The sequence below is a fragment of the Rhinolophus sinicus genome, linkage group LG05, assembly GCF_036562045.2.
Source record: "Rhinolophus sinicus isolate RSC01 linkage group LG05, ASM3656204v1, whole genome shotgun sequence".
NCBI lineage: Eukaryota > Metazoa > Chordata > Mammalia > Chiroptera > Rhinolophidae > Rhinolophus > Rhinolophus sinicus.
Window position 1 is genome coordinate 49,883,625 of NC_133755.1, and position 16,043 is coordinate 49,899,667.

The 16,043-nt window shown below is 35.1% G+C and overlaps 1 protein-coding gene across 1 annotated transcript in view; it reads left to right on the forward strand.

Annotated features, from left to right (window-relative positions):
- GMCL1 (germ cell-less 1, spermatogenesis associated) overlaps positions 1-12,378 on the forward strand; it is a 37,749-nt gene extending 25,371 nt beyond the window's left edge. Inside the window, exons 11-14 of the mRNA XM_019718526.2 lie at positions 320-395; positions 4,285-4,430; positions 6,300-6,387; positions 11,222-12,378. Of these exons, the coding sequence (XP_019574085.1) occupies positions 320-395; positions 4,285-4,430; positions 6,300-6,387; positions 11,222-11,350 (439 nt within the window). The 3' untranslated portion in view covers positions 11,351-12,378. The remainder of the gene's footprint in view (positions 1-319; positions 396-4,284; positions 4,431-6,299; positions 6,388-11,221) is intronic.
- The last annotated feature ends 3,665 nt before the right edge of the window (positions 12,379-16,043 follow it).

Sequence of the window (16,043 nt, forward strand, 5' to 3'; positions counted from 1 at the left end):
TATCCTTATTGAGTTTAATATAGAGTCTCACCTAAGAGACTGAGCTAGAATACGTGGTTTTCTTGTTTTCAGAAGCATGTAATCATATTACCCCTACTGAAATGCTCTATCCATAGTTAGTAAACAACTGCTCACTCCTGCAGGGCGACTAAAGTGAGGACTATATTTAAACAATGTGATCTTATTTTTATCTATACCACAAAAAGTTTAGTTTTAAATCTAGTAGCATGTTTTTCTGTTCTTTTTAACTCAATTCTTTTTCAATTAATAGTTTCCTATTTTCTGTGAGATTTCATGTTTTATATATATATATTTCTAGGCCTCAGGAAATCAATAAAGAAGAACTAGAGGGAAATAGCATGAGGTGTGGTAGAAAGCTTGCCAAAGATGGTGAAGTAAGTATGGCTTGTGACTCTTAATATTCTCATACAAATTATTGTACTATTGGTGCAAAATACACTTTCAGTTACAATCATGGCACCTGTCCTACTCAGAAGAGCTTTTTTGATACATTTCTGTACCATGATCTCCTGGACAAGGAGTTACACGCTCAGTGGTGATTGATTATTCAGCCTTGCATCAGAGTGGTGAACTTTTTGGGTCCCTTTAAGTGATATGAGAAGGGTATTCCCTCAGCAATCCTGAAATTAAGATAAGAAGTTATATGGGAGCTATTACGTAGTCTTAAAAGTAATTTTTTCTATTGTACAATTACCCTAAGTCAAAGACATTGAAACCCTTTGATAGCTACCCATATTAAGAATTGTTTTTTCATTACCACCCAATATAAATGTGAAACAAAAGTATTATAATCAATACTTACTGCTACTGTGTCCAAAGATTCTATTTTCTATTTAATTTTTTAAAAAAGCTGATTGTGACTCATTAAATTGATTTCACAAACCACTAATAGAACATGAACTACATTTTTAAAAACTCCACCCTAACTAATTATATTTTTCATCTTTAACAAAAATTAAGCCTAATGTAGATAACCATTTAGTTATTTTTCTCCCAAATTTTCCCTCATTGTAACTTTTTAATTTTTAAAAGTTAATTATTTTATGTTTGCTTTCATAATTGTGACAGATGTTCTCCCTCCTTGTCGCTGCTCCCATACCTTGTCCCTCCCCCGAGCGTACCTGATCCGCAGCTCCTGTGAAGCACATACTTCTATGACACCACTCACTACCCTCACTGTGGCCGTCGTTCACTGGGTTCACTTCTCATCACTACTCTTGTTATTGTCTTGGTGATTTCAGTATCTCTGTTCCCTGGCCTTCCTTCCCTCTTGATCTCATGCTCCCCCCTCAGGAACCCATTTCTTATGAGTATATCCTTGATTTTTGCATCACTCATTAATACACCCCTTTGAAAATCTCCATTTTCAAGCATACCATTTTCAGACTTTACCTCCTATTATCTCTCTAGCACTCTCCTGGCTCCAAAAGCTTACTAACTCCACTGGAATGTACAGTACATTGTTCATATTACTTTTTTCCTGTCACCCTCTTACTATATCCCTACTCCTTTCTTTACTTGACGCATTCTGTGTTCCATCTTAAAATTGGATTCTGGCTTACACTCTTAACTTCTCTTTCTCCTTTTTTCACTCTGTCAAACTTACCTGGTTAAATCCCAATTCTTGTTAAATCCCAACTTTCCAGACATTCCATGCCTGTTTCCAAACAGATGAATGTGACTAAAGAAAACACCATGCCCAAGTTGATTTCCTTGTATTTGTAACTGTAAACAGTAAGCAGGCCTTTAGTGTTACATGGCGATCCTCCTACATTTCCCTAGTGAATGTATCCTCTCACTCTTTGAGTAACTCTCATACCTTCTCAAAAGGGCAGTGCTACCACCCTCATTCATATGTGATGGTCTTGCTTCTTTCTTCATTCAGAAAATAAAAGCAATAGGAAGAGAATCTGTACATCCTTCCATCAACACTTCTGCCAATCTCTCTGCAAGTGGAGCTGTGTGCTGTGCTTTTCCTCTTACTGGAATGGATGAATTGTCTGCTTCTATCCCAGTCCATCCCCTCGTGGACTCCATCCCTTCTCACCTGTTCAAAAGCTTGGTTCCTACAGTTATCCCCTCCCTCTCCTGCATCCTCAGTTTTTCTCCTCTAATAGATCATTCTCATTTAGCGTATAACATGATACAGCATGCATCACCCATCTTAAACCATTCTCTGACCCCACATTCCTCTCTAGCTACCATTCCATTTCTCTGCACCCCTTTGAAGTAAAACTCACTGAAAAAGTTGCCTGTATTTGTTGTCTGTACTTCCTGTTTTCTGATGCTTTCTTGAATCCACTCCAGTTCATTTAACCCCAGCAAATTCCAGCGAAACTGCTGTGCCATTGTCACCAGTGATTTCCACATTGCCAAAGCCAGTAGTTTTTAGTCTTCAGAAAGCTCTTGGCAACATGACACATCTGTTCACTCACTCCTTGGAGATATTCTCCATTTGACTTCCAGGACAGCAGACTGTACTGATTTTCTTCCTACTTCATTGGCTGCTCCTTCTAAGTCTTTGCTAGATCCTTCTCCCTTTTCTTGACAAATGTTGGTGTGACTAAGGGCTCAGTACTTGGACTTCTTCCCTCTGTATGTTCACTGCTAAGTGATCTCACCTAGTCCCAGAACTTTACACTAATGACTTCTAACTCCAGTTTCATATATCCACCTACTCTCTTGACATCTTCCTTAGGATCCTAATAGCATCTCAAATATAAAAGTCCCAAGCTGAACTCTGATTTTTCATCCTCAAACTTCCTCCTTCCCAAATATTCTCCAACCCATAAATGGCTCTTCTGTTCATTCATTGCGTGAGTTCCAAACTTTGGATTCTTCTTTCTTTCATACCGTACCTGGTATCCATAAGAAATTCCTCCAGGCACTACCTTCAAAATACATTCTTCACGTGTCTACCACTAACACCCACGTCCAAGCCACCATTACCTCTTGCTTGGGCTTTTGTAGTAGCCTCATAACTGCTCCCCTGATTTTTATTCTTGCTCCCCTACATTCTATTTTCTGCACAACAGCCAAAGTCATCTTTTTAAAACGCTAGTTAGATCATGTCACTTCCTTCACTAAAAGTTCCCATTAGCCTCATCCCACACTTAGAAGAAATCCAGACTTTTCCTTACTATGGATTACTAGGCCCTACATTTTCTGTGCCCTGATTCTCCGAACTCATCTCCAGCTTCTGTCCCCCTCAGTTATGGCCCTAGCCACGTAGCCCTTCTTGCTGTTCCTCAGATATGTTAAGTGTGTTTTTACCTCCAGAGCCTTGTACTTGCTGTTCTCTTGGTCTAAGTCACTCTTCCTCAGATAGCTACCTGGTCCACTCCTTAGTTGACTCAGGACTCCACTCACCTAGCATCCCCTTAGACTTTCCCTGACCACCTGTCTGAACAAGCAGGCTCCCCACCTGCTAGCCCCCACTCCTCTACCCTGTCCCCCTCTCTTGGAATTCTGTTCTGTTCCCATCTCTTTCATTCCATTCCATGTGTATTATTCATCTACTCCTTTTCACACAAACATGTACACATATTAAAATACACAATCTCCTAGGGCAGAAACTTAATTACTGCTATTTTTTCAATGCCTAGACAGTACCTGGCACTTAATATGTTCTCAATACATATCAGTGAACTATTGAATTAGTGTTGTAATTCAGAGTGCCAACCAAACACTTGAAGCCCTAACTTTACTTCACTGTACCACACCATCTTACTTAATAGTCCTTCACTATTAGGTGATAGAATAAACAAAGTTGTGAACCTCATGATGGTACTTAAAATACCTCAGTTGTGTATCTGTTGGTTAATTACTTAAGACATTTTAGAGTCTTTTTGAAGCAAGGTATATTTTTAATGGGTTCTTAATTACCTCCATCTAGTCTCCTAATTCCCTAAGATATACCTACTTAGAGTTGCAGTGAAAAGCCATATTACTTATGATAGAATTACAGTGTGAATATATAATGAAACAGATCATAAAGAGGCAATAGTAGGAAAGTATCTTAAGGAATAATGATCATAAAGGCTGCTATTCTGGCTTTGATGTATACTATTCCTGTGTGGTAAACCTTTATATATATATTCACAGATATATTCTGTGTGGTAAGCTTTAAGGGAAAAGCACTGACAAAAAGTAGGGAAATATATGGAAATACATGGAATGAGTTAAAGGGAAAAAACATTTGTTTGTTCTTTGATTTGTTAGCATGATAAACTGAAGTAAATCTTTCTCTTTTGTATTTCTTAGTACTGCTGGAGATGGACAGGTTTTAACTTTGGCTTTGACCTGCTTGTAACTTATACCAATCGATACATCATTTTCAAACGCAATACACTGAATCAGCCATGTAGTGGATCTGTCAGTTTACAGCCTCGAAGGAGCATAGCATTTAGGTAGGTTGAGTTTCCCCCTCCCATTCCACTCACTCCAGAAGAAGTGAAATAAAACCCTGATAATTTACATCAATAATAGAACTTTGTTAAGATTCCGTGTGTGTGTGTGTGTGTATGGTCTTGCAAGGAAATGATAAGGCTCCATTCTTATGTAATGTGTTAATCAAAATCATAAGATCTATATGTAGTTATGTCAGGGAGAAAGAATAGGCTGGAATACGAGTGATGCAGAATTGATACTGGGCTTGAAGCTGTTGTCTTGCTGTTATTCTTAGCAAGTAAAAGGTCCAAACTGGAAATACAGCAAGGTGTATTTCCAGGAAAACATGTCTGGTATTTATTATCCTTCACTTTCTGTAGAATTTATGTCTAACTTTGCCTGATAGTTGAGCTGGCAGTATTTTTCTGGAGAGGGTGCTGACAAATTGGAAAATCGCCTAATAAACACATTTTTTTTAAAGTCACATATTTATACTTTATATTGTATACAAAAATTAATAAAAAATGGATCAAAGACCTAAACATAAGAACTAAAACTATAAAATAACTGTTGGAAGAAAACATATATGGGGAAAGCTTCTTGACATTGGATTTGGCAGTGATTTCTAAAATATGACACCAGAGCACAGACAAAAAAAGAAAAAGATAAATTGGATTTCATCAAAATTAAAAACTTCATCAAAGGACATTATCAACAAAAAAGCAACCCACGGAATGGGAAAAAATACATGCTAACCATATATCTGATAAGGAATTAATACCCAGAATATATAGAAATTGCCTAAAACTCCACGACCAACACCACCAACAAAAAACCCCCACCAGATTAAAAAGTGGGCAAAGGTCTTAAACATTTCTCCACAGAAGATACACAAATGGTCAATAAGCACATGAGAAGATGCTCAATATCACTAATCATCAGGGAATGCAAACCAGAAACACAAGGAGATACCACCTCCCATGCATTAAGATGGCTACTATCAAAAACAAGACAAGTGTTTGTGAGGATGTGGAGAAATTGGACCTTTGAGCATTGCTGGTAGAAATGTAAAATGAGGCATCTCTTGTGGAAAATAATATGGCATTTCCTCAAAAATTAAACATATGATCCAGCAATTCCTCTTCTGGTTATTTACCCAAAAGATTTGAAAGCAGGAACTTGAACAGATGTTTTGTACACTCATTTTTATAACAGCATTATTCACAATAGCCAAAAGGTGGAAGCAACCCAAGTGTCCATTGACAGGTGAATGGATAAGCAAAATGTGGTGTCTGTCTACAATGGAATATTATTCAGCATTAAAATGGAAGGAGATCCTGACAAATGCTACAACATGAACCTTGAGGACATTATGATAAGTGAAATAAGCCAGTCACAAAAGTACAAATACTATATGATTCCACTCACACGAGGTACCCAGAGTAGACAAGAAAGTAGGATGGTGGTGTCAGTGGTTGAGCTCGGGGGAAATGGAGAATTCGTGTTTACTGAGTCCAGAGTTTCAGGTGGGGCAGATGAAAAAGTTCTGGAGATGGATGGTGATAATGATTATAGAACAATGTGAATATATTTAATGCCAAGAACTGTGCACTTAAAAATGGTTAAAATTGTAAATTTTATGTATATAGTACCACAATAAAAAGACATTTATAAATTGTTTTAATATCATATATGTATAATAGCACAAGCTTGTAAATCTAAATGGAATCAGTTTATAGTTTGAAAAGGCTTTAAAGTCTTTTATCAAACATAAAAGACTTATCAGACTATGAAAGAAAAATTAATATTAAAGTGAGAGGGGGCTTGTTTGATCTGTAGTTTAAAAAAATCCTTTGTTTGTTTTTTTATTTGTGGTTTTTGTATCCTAGATTACGTTTGGCCTCTTTTGATAGTAGTGGGAAACTAATATGTAGTAGAACAACTGGCTATCAGATACTTACACTTGAAAAGGACCAGGTATGTTTATTTGCTTTTCTGTTGTTTCATTATAGTATTTGTCTTTTGAATCCTCTTTTCTCAATTAGAATTAAAATTCTTAAGTAGAATTAACATTTGATTTAAAGATTGGTTTGAAAGATATTTTGAAGGTGAAGGTGGAAGCACCATGTTCACTTCTGCATAATTTACCTCATTCGACTGTAAGTGTTAATTAAGACAAAAAACACACACAATTTGATTTAAAGGGCAGAGAAAAGCTTATAATAAGAAAATGATTGTCTATCCTAAATATCATTTCAAAAAGTAATGAATTTTGTTTTATCCATTGTGTTCATAAATGCAATTACTTATACATTAATAGCAGCACCTTGAAGACAACCCAGTATTCTCCATAGCTGCTGCATAGTAAGAGAACGTTAGCCTCTAGCACAATAAGTTTCTAAAATGACAGACATCTGTAATGTTCCTATATTCTCTCTAAAGCTATTTGTTTCTTCATATTTCACATGCATGTAGAAGTTTCAAAATGTCATGATGAGAAAGTAAACCATTTTCAAAAAGTATAAAATATTGATGTTTACGTATTTCTATTAAAACTAACCACCATTACAAAGGACATACTGGTTTATTAAAGTTCAAAGCCAATAGTTCACATAAATTATTAGAAATTAGCAAGTTTCTTCAGACTGAAAAGACTGTCATAGAACATCTGAATTTAGCATTGCAAGGAAACCTAGAAGTGGTCGTTCTAGCCTCACATACTCTGAGAGAACTCCTTGAACTGCATTCTTCCAGAGGGTCCTCCAACCATTGTTGGAACTCTGGTAACAATGCGGGAGGTAGGATTTGAGGAGTTAGGTATATAAGATGAAAGTTCAGATCTGCCGCTGTTGGAATTCTCTATTGGTCGCTCTTGTGCCCTCTGGAGCTGCATAGAAAATGGGTATCTTTACTTTCTACCTGGAACTTCATATGAAAATACTGTTGTGGCTCAAAGCAGCCAGAGACTTAAAAAGCACTAGGCCAGCATAATAGTTATATTCCAAGTATTCCTTGATTTGTTCATTCAGCAAACATTTGTGTCCCTACCACATGCTAGAGCTCAGAGTATTATGTGACAGAGGGAGAAGTCTTTAACTCTTACTAGGGGGTTGGGGGCTGGTGTGGTTATTGGGGGAGAAGGAGAACAGAAGACAGCTCAAGGAAATCCTCTCCTGGAAAAGTTGGAAAGTGAATGGACACCTGAACCAAGCCTCAAATGATGAGTAAGATGGAGGGAGGGAAGCATGTGTGTCGTTCAAGGAGCTAAAAGGTTTAGAAGAGTTCGGTAGGACTAGAGCTAGGGTGTGATAGGTTGTGGATGGAGTTTAGACTTCTTCCTGAGATCTGTAGAGTTATGGAAGCATTTTAGTCGGGGAGTTGTATATGTGTGTGTTTCATATAGGTTATAGATGTTGTGAAAAAAATAGAAAATATAAATAAGTGGAAATAAAAATCATACATATCCCACTTAGAGATGATACCAAAATTAGATCTTACTGTTAACTACAGAGAGTGCCAAAAAAATGTATACACATTTTAAACAAGGAACAAACTATTAAAATTACGCTGATGGTAACCACTTTGAGCACCTCTTGTAATTGCAGAAGTCAAACGTGACTTGTATTCATCTTTTGTTACCGGAAAAATTGAGTATTACAAGTTTAATGCAGTTTTTTCCTTTCTTAAAATGTGTATACGTTTTTTTGGCACCCTCTGTATTTTGTAAGCTGCTTTTTTCCCCACTTTGTTGTACATAGCTTTTCTTGTCAATAAATACACATCCACAACATCATTTTTATTACGTACTACATGATATTAGTTACTTTGAATATACCATAATTTAAATAATTCTTCCTTTTTTATTTTTCTTGGGTTTTTTCACTATTGTAAAAAATTTACGTATATCTTCATATATTTTTCTGATTTTTTAAAGGACAAATTCCAAGAAGTAGAATTCTTATCAGATAGTGTATACATTTTCTAATAGCCAAATTGCCCTCCAGAAATACTATCCAAATTATAGTCCCTCCAGCAGTATAGGAGAGTATACCCAACATAGTATATTATTCTTTCGAGTCTTTTCCCCAGTATAAAAAGTAGAAACAAATTATATTTGTTTTAATTTTCATTCCCTTGATTACTGGTATAGTTGGTTTTTTGTATGCTTATTGTATATATTGTGTAAATTGATACTTTGTATTGTTTATGTTTAAATTTTTAAGGTTTGTTTTCTTAATTTTTAACAGCTTTTATATATTAAAAGTAATAACATTTTGTGATATGCTATAGTTTTCCCATTTTTGTTATTTGTCTCTCAAACTTCATGCAGTCTATCACTTGAATGATTTCTTTTGGTGTGATGCTTAGTCCTAATTATTAGGATTATATAAATAGTCATTGTACTTTTTCCTACTCCTTTTATTTTTTACATTGGAATATTTTTATGATATATCTGAAGTGTATCAGATGTATCATTGTATTTGAAATGCCATTTTTATCATGTACTAAATCCTTATATACTTGGTTTCATTTCTAAACTTTATGTTATGTTTTATTGATGTCTTTGTTGTGGAGGCAACAATATATTGTTTTAACTAGACTAACTTTAAAATTAATTCTAATTCTAGTAATACAAACCTACCTTCATTGTTCTCTTCAAAAATCTCTGGGTTCTTTGTGTATAATTATTCTTCTGCAGGGGTATAGAATCATTTTGTCAAATTTCCTCTGAAAAATTCCTATGAGGACTTTTGATTTACATTTGTTAAACATGTAATTTGTGGAAAATTGATATCTTCCTCTGGAATATGGTATTTTCTACATTTATCTAGGTTTTCTCTTATGTCGCTAGAATTTATCATTTTCCTCTATGTTATTCCTGCATATTTCCTGGAAATACAATGCTTAGTATTTTATATTTTAATTGCTAATATGAAATGAATCTCTTTTTTTCTAATAATTTTTGATAACATATAATGATGAGAACCTTAATACCTTAATTTAAGGAAGGTAGCATTGGGGATGAAGAAATTTGACGGGTTCTAGAAATAAAGCAGAAATAAAGAAATATCGATGGATTCTAGAAATAATTGCGTGCAAGGATGAAAAAGAAAGTAGTCAAAGATAGTTCCTGATTTTCTGAGTTGGGCAACTTGATTTACAATAGTAGTTTTTCCTGAGATTTCAATTATAGGAAGGAAAATGAACATGACTTAAAGATGAGGACATGAGGAATTTGGTTTAAAGCATATTTAATTTGAGGGCATTAAGGTGAAAATTTGATAGGCTAGTGGGTAAATGGGTCTGGAAGTTACAAGCAATGCCTGAGTTAGAAATAATGATTGGATGACATAAACTACAGGAAATGTGTAGAGAATATGATAGGTTGGAAACCTAGGGAACACTGGTATTTATGGGGTGGACAAAAAAAGTCACCTGGTGAGACATTCAGGAGCTAGGATGGGAAGTCAAGTTAATAAATATGCCTTCACCCAGGTTATTGCTACAAACTTTGACTAGGCCAGGGTAACTCAAGCATCTAAAGGCCACCTATACTTTGATATCATACATCTCTGCTAACCCTATTAGCACCAGCAGCACAGGTGATTGCCTCACCTGACACTTCATCTTACCCATCTTATTCACATTTCCTGTTTTGGAGAATATTTATTTATAATATAGAGAGAGAGAGAAAAAAAGAGGGAAGGAGGGAGGGAGGGGAGGTGGAGGAGAGAGAGAGAGAGAGAGAGAGAGATTGTGTATTATTTATATATAGAGATAATGTGTGTATATGAGGGACATTTGTATTCCCTACCTTCTTTATCCAAATTTATCTTATTGCTCCTCCAACACAGAAGCTATGTCCAGTTGAGCCTATGTCAGTCATGCAAATGTTCCAGTTTTATTCCCTCTTCATACTAGAGCACATGCTTCAGTAAAAAATTAAAAACTCTAAATTTAAAGTGTTTAGTATATTCTCTAAAATATATAAAATAAGGTGAAACTAATGCATATTATTGCAGAGACTGTATCCATATATTCAAAAAGTAGAAGTTATCATTTCAATACTGCTGCTTTTACTCTGATGATGTATTTTGTTTACCAAGTGCTGCTAGTAAAGGGTTCCAAATAGGTCTGTAGCACAAGTGATTTGTGGCTCTCAGACGTAGTATCATCTCCTGTTTCTGGGATTTCAAGGCATTGTCACATGTATCGAGGGAACTGAACCTGAAATTGATTTTACATGATACTTTATGTTCCAACAGGCAAATAACATGTCTGTATTAGAGGCAGTGGGAAATTTTAGACAAGAGTGGGAACCATGTTTGTTGGTGATAATACTGACCTGCAACCTTCATCCCAATTATTTGCTATACATAAGAGCCATCAGAAATTGAAGCCAAATGAAAAGTCTACATATTTCTGGACTCTTGTCTGTTCATGAAATATGTAGGTACTTGATAAGAAATGTTTCAGTAATGAAAATAACTACCATAATTGAGTACTTCATGTATGTCTGGCTTTGCTGAGCCCTCTATGTGCATCGTCTCGTGAAATCCTATGATATAGGTATTCTTGTCCCCATTTTACAGTGAGGAAGCTGCAGCTGACAAGGTCAATGACTTGCCCAAGGTCACACAGCTAGTGGGTGGGAGTTTTGAGGTTTGAGCAGTAACTCTCAGACTCCAGATGCATACTTTTAACCACTATACTCTCTTCTTCAGTTCATTCAGTTCAACAGTTTGCTTTTCTGTTTGTTTTTTTAATATTACTATCTACTTCTCATTAAAGCAACCAATTTGTTTTACAGGAACAAGTAGTGATGAACTTGGACAGCAGGCTTCTGATCTTCCCTTTATATATCTGCTGTAATTTCCTGTATATATCACCAGAAAAAAGAACTGAAAATAATAATCATCCGGAAAATCCAGAAAACTGAGGATCTCATCAGTTGGAAACATTAGCACTTTGAAAACTTTTTTGGCCAGCTTTAATTTAATGGCCCTGTGGTGTTCACATCTAAGGTGACTAACAATGACAAAGGCCTTATGAACTGTGCAGATAATTCAGAAGACTATTCTTATCCTCATCACATTTCTATGCATATATGGAAACAAATTTTAAAGCCAAGAAAATATCTGTCAAACCATCTCTGTTAGAAAGATGTCAATTCATACTTTTAATTTAGCATCAGTAGAAACTCACTGTAGGTAAATTTCACATTTCTCTGCAACCAAATGTAGATTTAATTTTTAGCTTAAACTTTGATCCTGCCTAATGTTAATGAATCTTCATTATTGATCTGTAAATTTATTTGTCTAAAAGAATGCTGAAAGAGTAATTTGAAAGATCAATTATAAATGTTCTTTCAATTGGTGCATTTAAGGCTGCTTTAATTTTTTTCAACTGCTCTTTATGATTCCTCCTCCTTATATCCTTCCAATATGTAGTTGTTTTTTATCATTAAATACTTTTTTTGTGGCTTTGGAGACTAAGCTGAGGAAACTATTAACTTAAGCATTCTTATGCTATTTTATTTTTTCTTTTAATTTAGCTTTCCTAAGATTTTAACAACAAAAAATTCAGCTTTAGACTTCCAAATGAACTTGAATGGGGGGGAGAAAATGAGTTTGATTCTGAGTATATTCCTTTGCCTTACATGGTCTCTTTTCTTTGACATTCTGTACAACTTTGTTATTAGGTCATAAGATTACTTATGTACCAAATATTACACTTTAAACATTTTCATATTCTCTGCTCTTTAGAATTATTTATGTTCAAATTTTAGTTGGGAATCCTATTTCCTACTTAAGCTCAGGACTTTATAACCTCTGAATTGAGTGCCTTTGAGTTACACATGCTAATAGAAATTTCATAGTAAATGTAAATAAGGTTGGAGAATGTCATATAGAAGCTGGTAATAAAGCATTAATGTAAAAATAGAAATTATTTTTGTCAAAAATGAGATGTACACTTGTCATGATTTATATATGTTGGCTTCTTGTGTTTACTGCTATTTTGAAAATAGCCATGCTCATTGTCTTTCCATTCAGAGTGAATACTTTTTGTGGTTAATGTATATTTTTTAGTATGTTTTAAAAAATGGGAATCACTTTTATGTATCTGTACAAACAATGAATACCCATTTGGAAAAAGAATAAATAAGCTCTTACATAAAATGGACCAAAAAAAAAACTTAGTTGAAACCAGAATTTTTTTTCTCTCAAGTTAGATATTTTCTAATTAGATTTAACTTTTGGGATTTATTGATAGTGTTTCTTCCCCAGTAATATGTCTATACATTTATAAATGGCTTCCGTCCTTTCAAAATATATCCTCCTGATCAAAGGAAGCTTTTAAATGCCTCTCCCATCTCTGCCCCCAGAACTGTAGTTTAAATGTTTCTAATACAATAATTTGGCTGCATCAAGAGGCTACATTTCTTATTTTTATATGTGGCTATAATTATATCTCATAAGAGGCTTTTATTTTATCTTATAGCATCAGAGCTTCCTTGCCTTTTATATATTAAAAAATATAAGTATCAATCTTGAGTTATTTTAATAGTTGAATTTTTACAAATCTTGGGAGTAAAGATAAAATTTTGAGTATATTAGTGAGTAAAATTATTTCATTTCACTTATATAAACTAACCAAATTGGAATTATATATGTTTCTTGTCCATTGGTTCTTTCCTGGCCAAATTGCTTGTGTCATCCACAAACAAAACCATAATTTCGTCAGTCACAAGTAGGATTTGTTGTCATTTGAGAAATTGATAATTGTCAGCTAATACTTCACACTAATAGCAAAGATTTGCTTTTGTTTTCTTACTAAATACTTTTCACTTTTTTCAATAGACATATTTTCAATAAAGTATTAATAGTGTCAGCTGACATATAAACTATATGAAAGCTTTTGTGTTTGTCAGCATTTGCCTTATAGCCTTTGCCAACTCTTTCTTAAGCTGTTAGGGCTAGACAACAATACCCAGCAATAATCCTGTTAGCTTGGCTATCAGTAAAGAAGAGATCCTTAAGAGAAAATGTTTCCGAGTCTCATACTAAATTACTAAGGAGAGATATGAATGTACCTTTCCTTTTTAAATACACATGTATGTATTTGGCTTGAAACTTAACAACGCAAAGTTAAATGAACAGTGGTAGTCACTAGCTTTTTTACCATGTGTTTAGCAGCCAACATTTTATCAAATTTCAAGGCTTTGAATAGTATTACCATCATTCATGAACAATTTTCAACATCACATGCAAAAATAGGGTTATAAAGAGTCACTATGGCTATCTAAATTTAAGTTAATTAAAATTAAATACAACTTAAAATTTACTTCCTCAGAGACAGTTGGCACATTGTAAGTGCCTAGTAATCACATGTAACTAGTGGCTACCATATTAGTGCAGATATGGAATATTTCCATCATTGCAGAAAGTGCTATCAAATAGATTTGGGCTAGAGTATTGGACTGTCAATGTTGAAACTATGTCAAAAATTGTATTCCCTTTAAGATGAAACTACGTAAAGAACAGAAAAAATAAGAGAGCCAAGAGTGCAAATGATAGATAACTTGTCAGTCACCTGAAATTATATGTTGACTCATAATTTGAAGGAGTGTGGATCTAATCGCTTGACTGCATTACAAAACAAAAGTCCGAAATTCTTCCCAAGATCCAACTTACAGGGGTGTAAAAGCAAAAAGCCTCAAACATCACTCACTGTTAACTAGTGGTTAGATTACATCTAACTGGGGGGGAAATTACTGAGTCAATAGCATGCATCCATATATAGTGACAAAATAGAATACTTTTGTAAAGGCTGGTGATTTTATATGAAACAGGACTAGCAAAGTTAAAACAAAATTTAACCAAGCTAGAGATAGTACATTTGCAGAGAATCACTGATGGTTAATGTTGATTTTTACATAAAATACACACATTTTATTTTATTTTTTTATTTTATTTTTTTACCCTAACCCCTAACCCCTAACCCTTACCCTTACCCTAACCCTAAACACATATTTTAAATACAGTTTGTTTTTATTGAAAATAACTGGTTGGGGAAGAAACATAAGCAAGTGTAATCACAAGTGTTGACCTTACTCCACCCTCTTCACTCAAATTCTATCTAAATGGCCTTTAGAATGAGAGAACTTCAACTTAGAATGTATTGGAAACAGGATTTTCTTCCAGATGCAATGCTGAAGATATATGGTCCTGGATAATCTACATCCTGAGAGAGAGCAACTTGAACAGCAAGTAAATAACAAAGCCCTAGCAGAACCAATTTCTATTGCACATGTTAAAGGGGAGGAGCCATTTGGAGACACACCATTTCTTCTCCTGGCTAAAGTTGATATACCTTTAAGGAACTTAATCCTTTGGTTTTTTTTCCCCTTTCTATTCTGGATCTTTTTTTTCTCTATACTGATTCATTCACACCAATATTTAAATGGGCTTAAGTCTCTCCCATCTTTTCACATTTACCTCCATTCAGTGCCATATTTTGCCCTGCCTCAGCCAAACTGCAAAAGTTCTCCAAATTCTTCCTCTACTTCAAAAGCCATTCATAACTACATTAAAACTTCCTGAGTCAACACTTTGTTGCTCAATCCAATAGGTTCCAGGTGTTTTGTTTGTTTGTTTTCATTACTTTTAACTAACATTATAAATTAACTACCTTGTTCTTAGCAGCCTTTTCTCAAACTTCTCTGATGTCCCACTCATCCAGTTTTCCTTCTGTTTCTCTGGACACTCCTTAGTCTCCTTTTGGGGTTCTCCTGGCCGTCTCCAGGCACTTTTCTTGCCTGAGCCTGCACCAGCTGATTTCATGCACTCTAATGGTGTCAAGTGAACATCTGTATTCTGATGATGCCTTATTCTGCAGTTCCAGTCTAGCCCTCTCTCTTCTGAGCTCCAGATACACATCTAGTTGGCAGCTCCTCTTGAGTTTTAAACATGGCACCTCAAATTAGCATGTCCAGATCTGAATATATCTTCTTTTATATGCCCTAATTTAGCAAATAATGCTACCATCCACTTAGTTTCACAGACCAGAAACTTGGATGTCATCCTTGAGTCCTCTGTATCAAAAAATCACTAAGTTTTTCCAGTTTCACCAGCTACTCAAATTCAAGCACTTTCCACAATACCTACTGATACCATTCTACAAGCCACCATAATTTCCAATCTAAATCATTGTATCAGCTTCCTATTATATTCCTTCTCTAGTCAAGACTCATTACCCAAAGTGTACTCTGAATAAACTCAAATATGATTCCCTCCCATCCTTAAACCCTTCAAAGGTTCCCTATTGCCTTTGCCTCAGGACAACTCTATCATAGCTTCCAAGTCTATTCTAGCCTTGTCTTTACATTTCCACTCCTTGCTCCCCGCGTAGCAGCCATACTTTCAGTTCTCTACAAAGCCCATCTTTGCCCTTGCCTCTTACCCTTGCACATGCAGCCTCCTCAGCCTCAACAATCTCTTCCCACCTCTCCCCACAACAAACCCCATTTCACCTAATTTCTACTCACCTTTCAGGTGTTGTTTGGACATCATTTCCTCCTGGAAACTTTTCTTGACAACCTTTGCCCTCAAAACCGGTTAGGTACCAGTCTT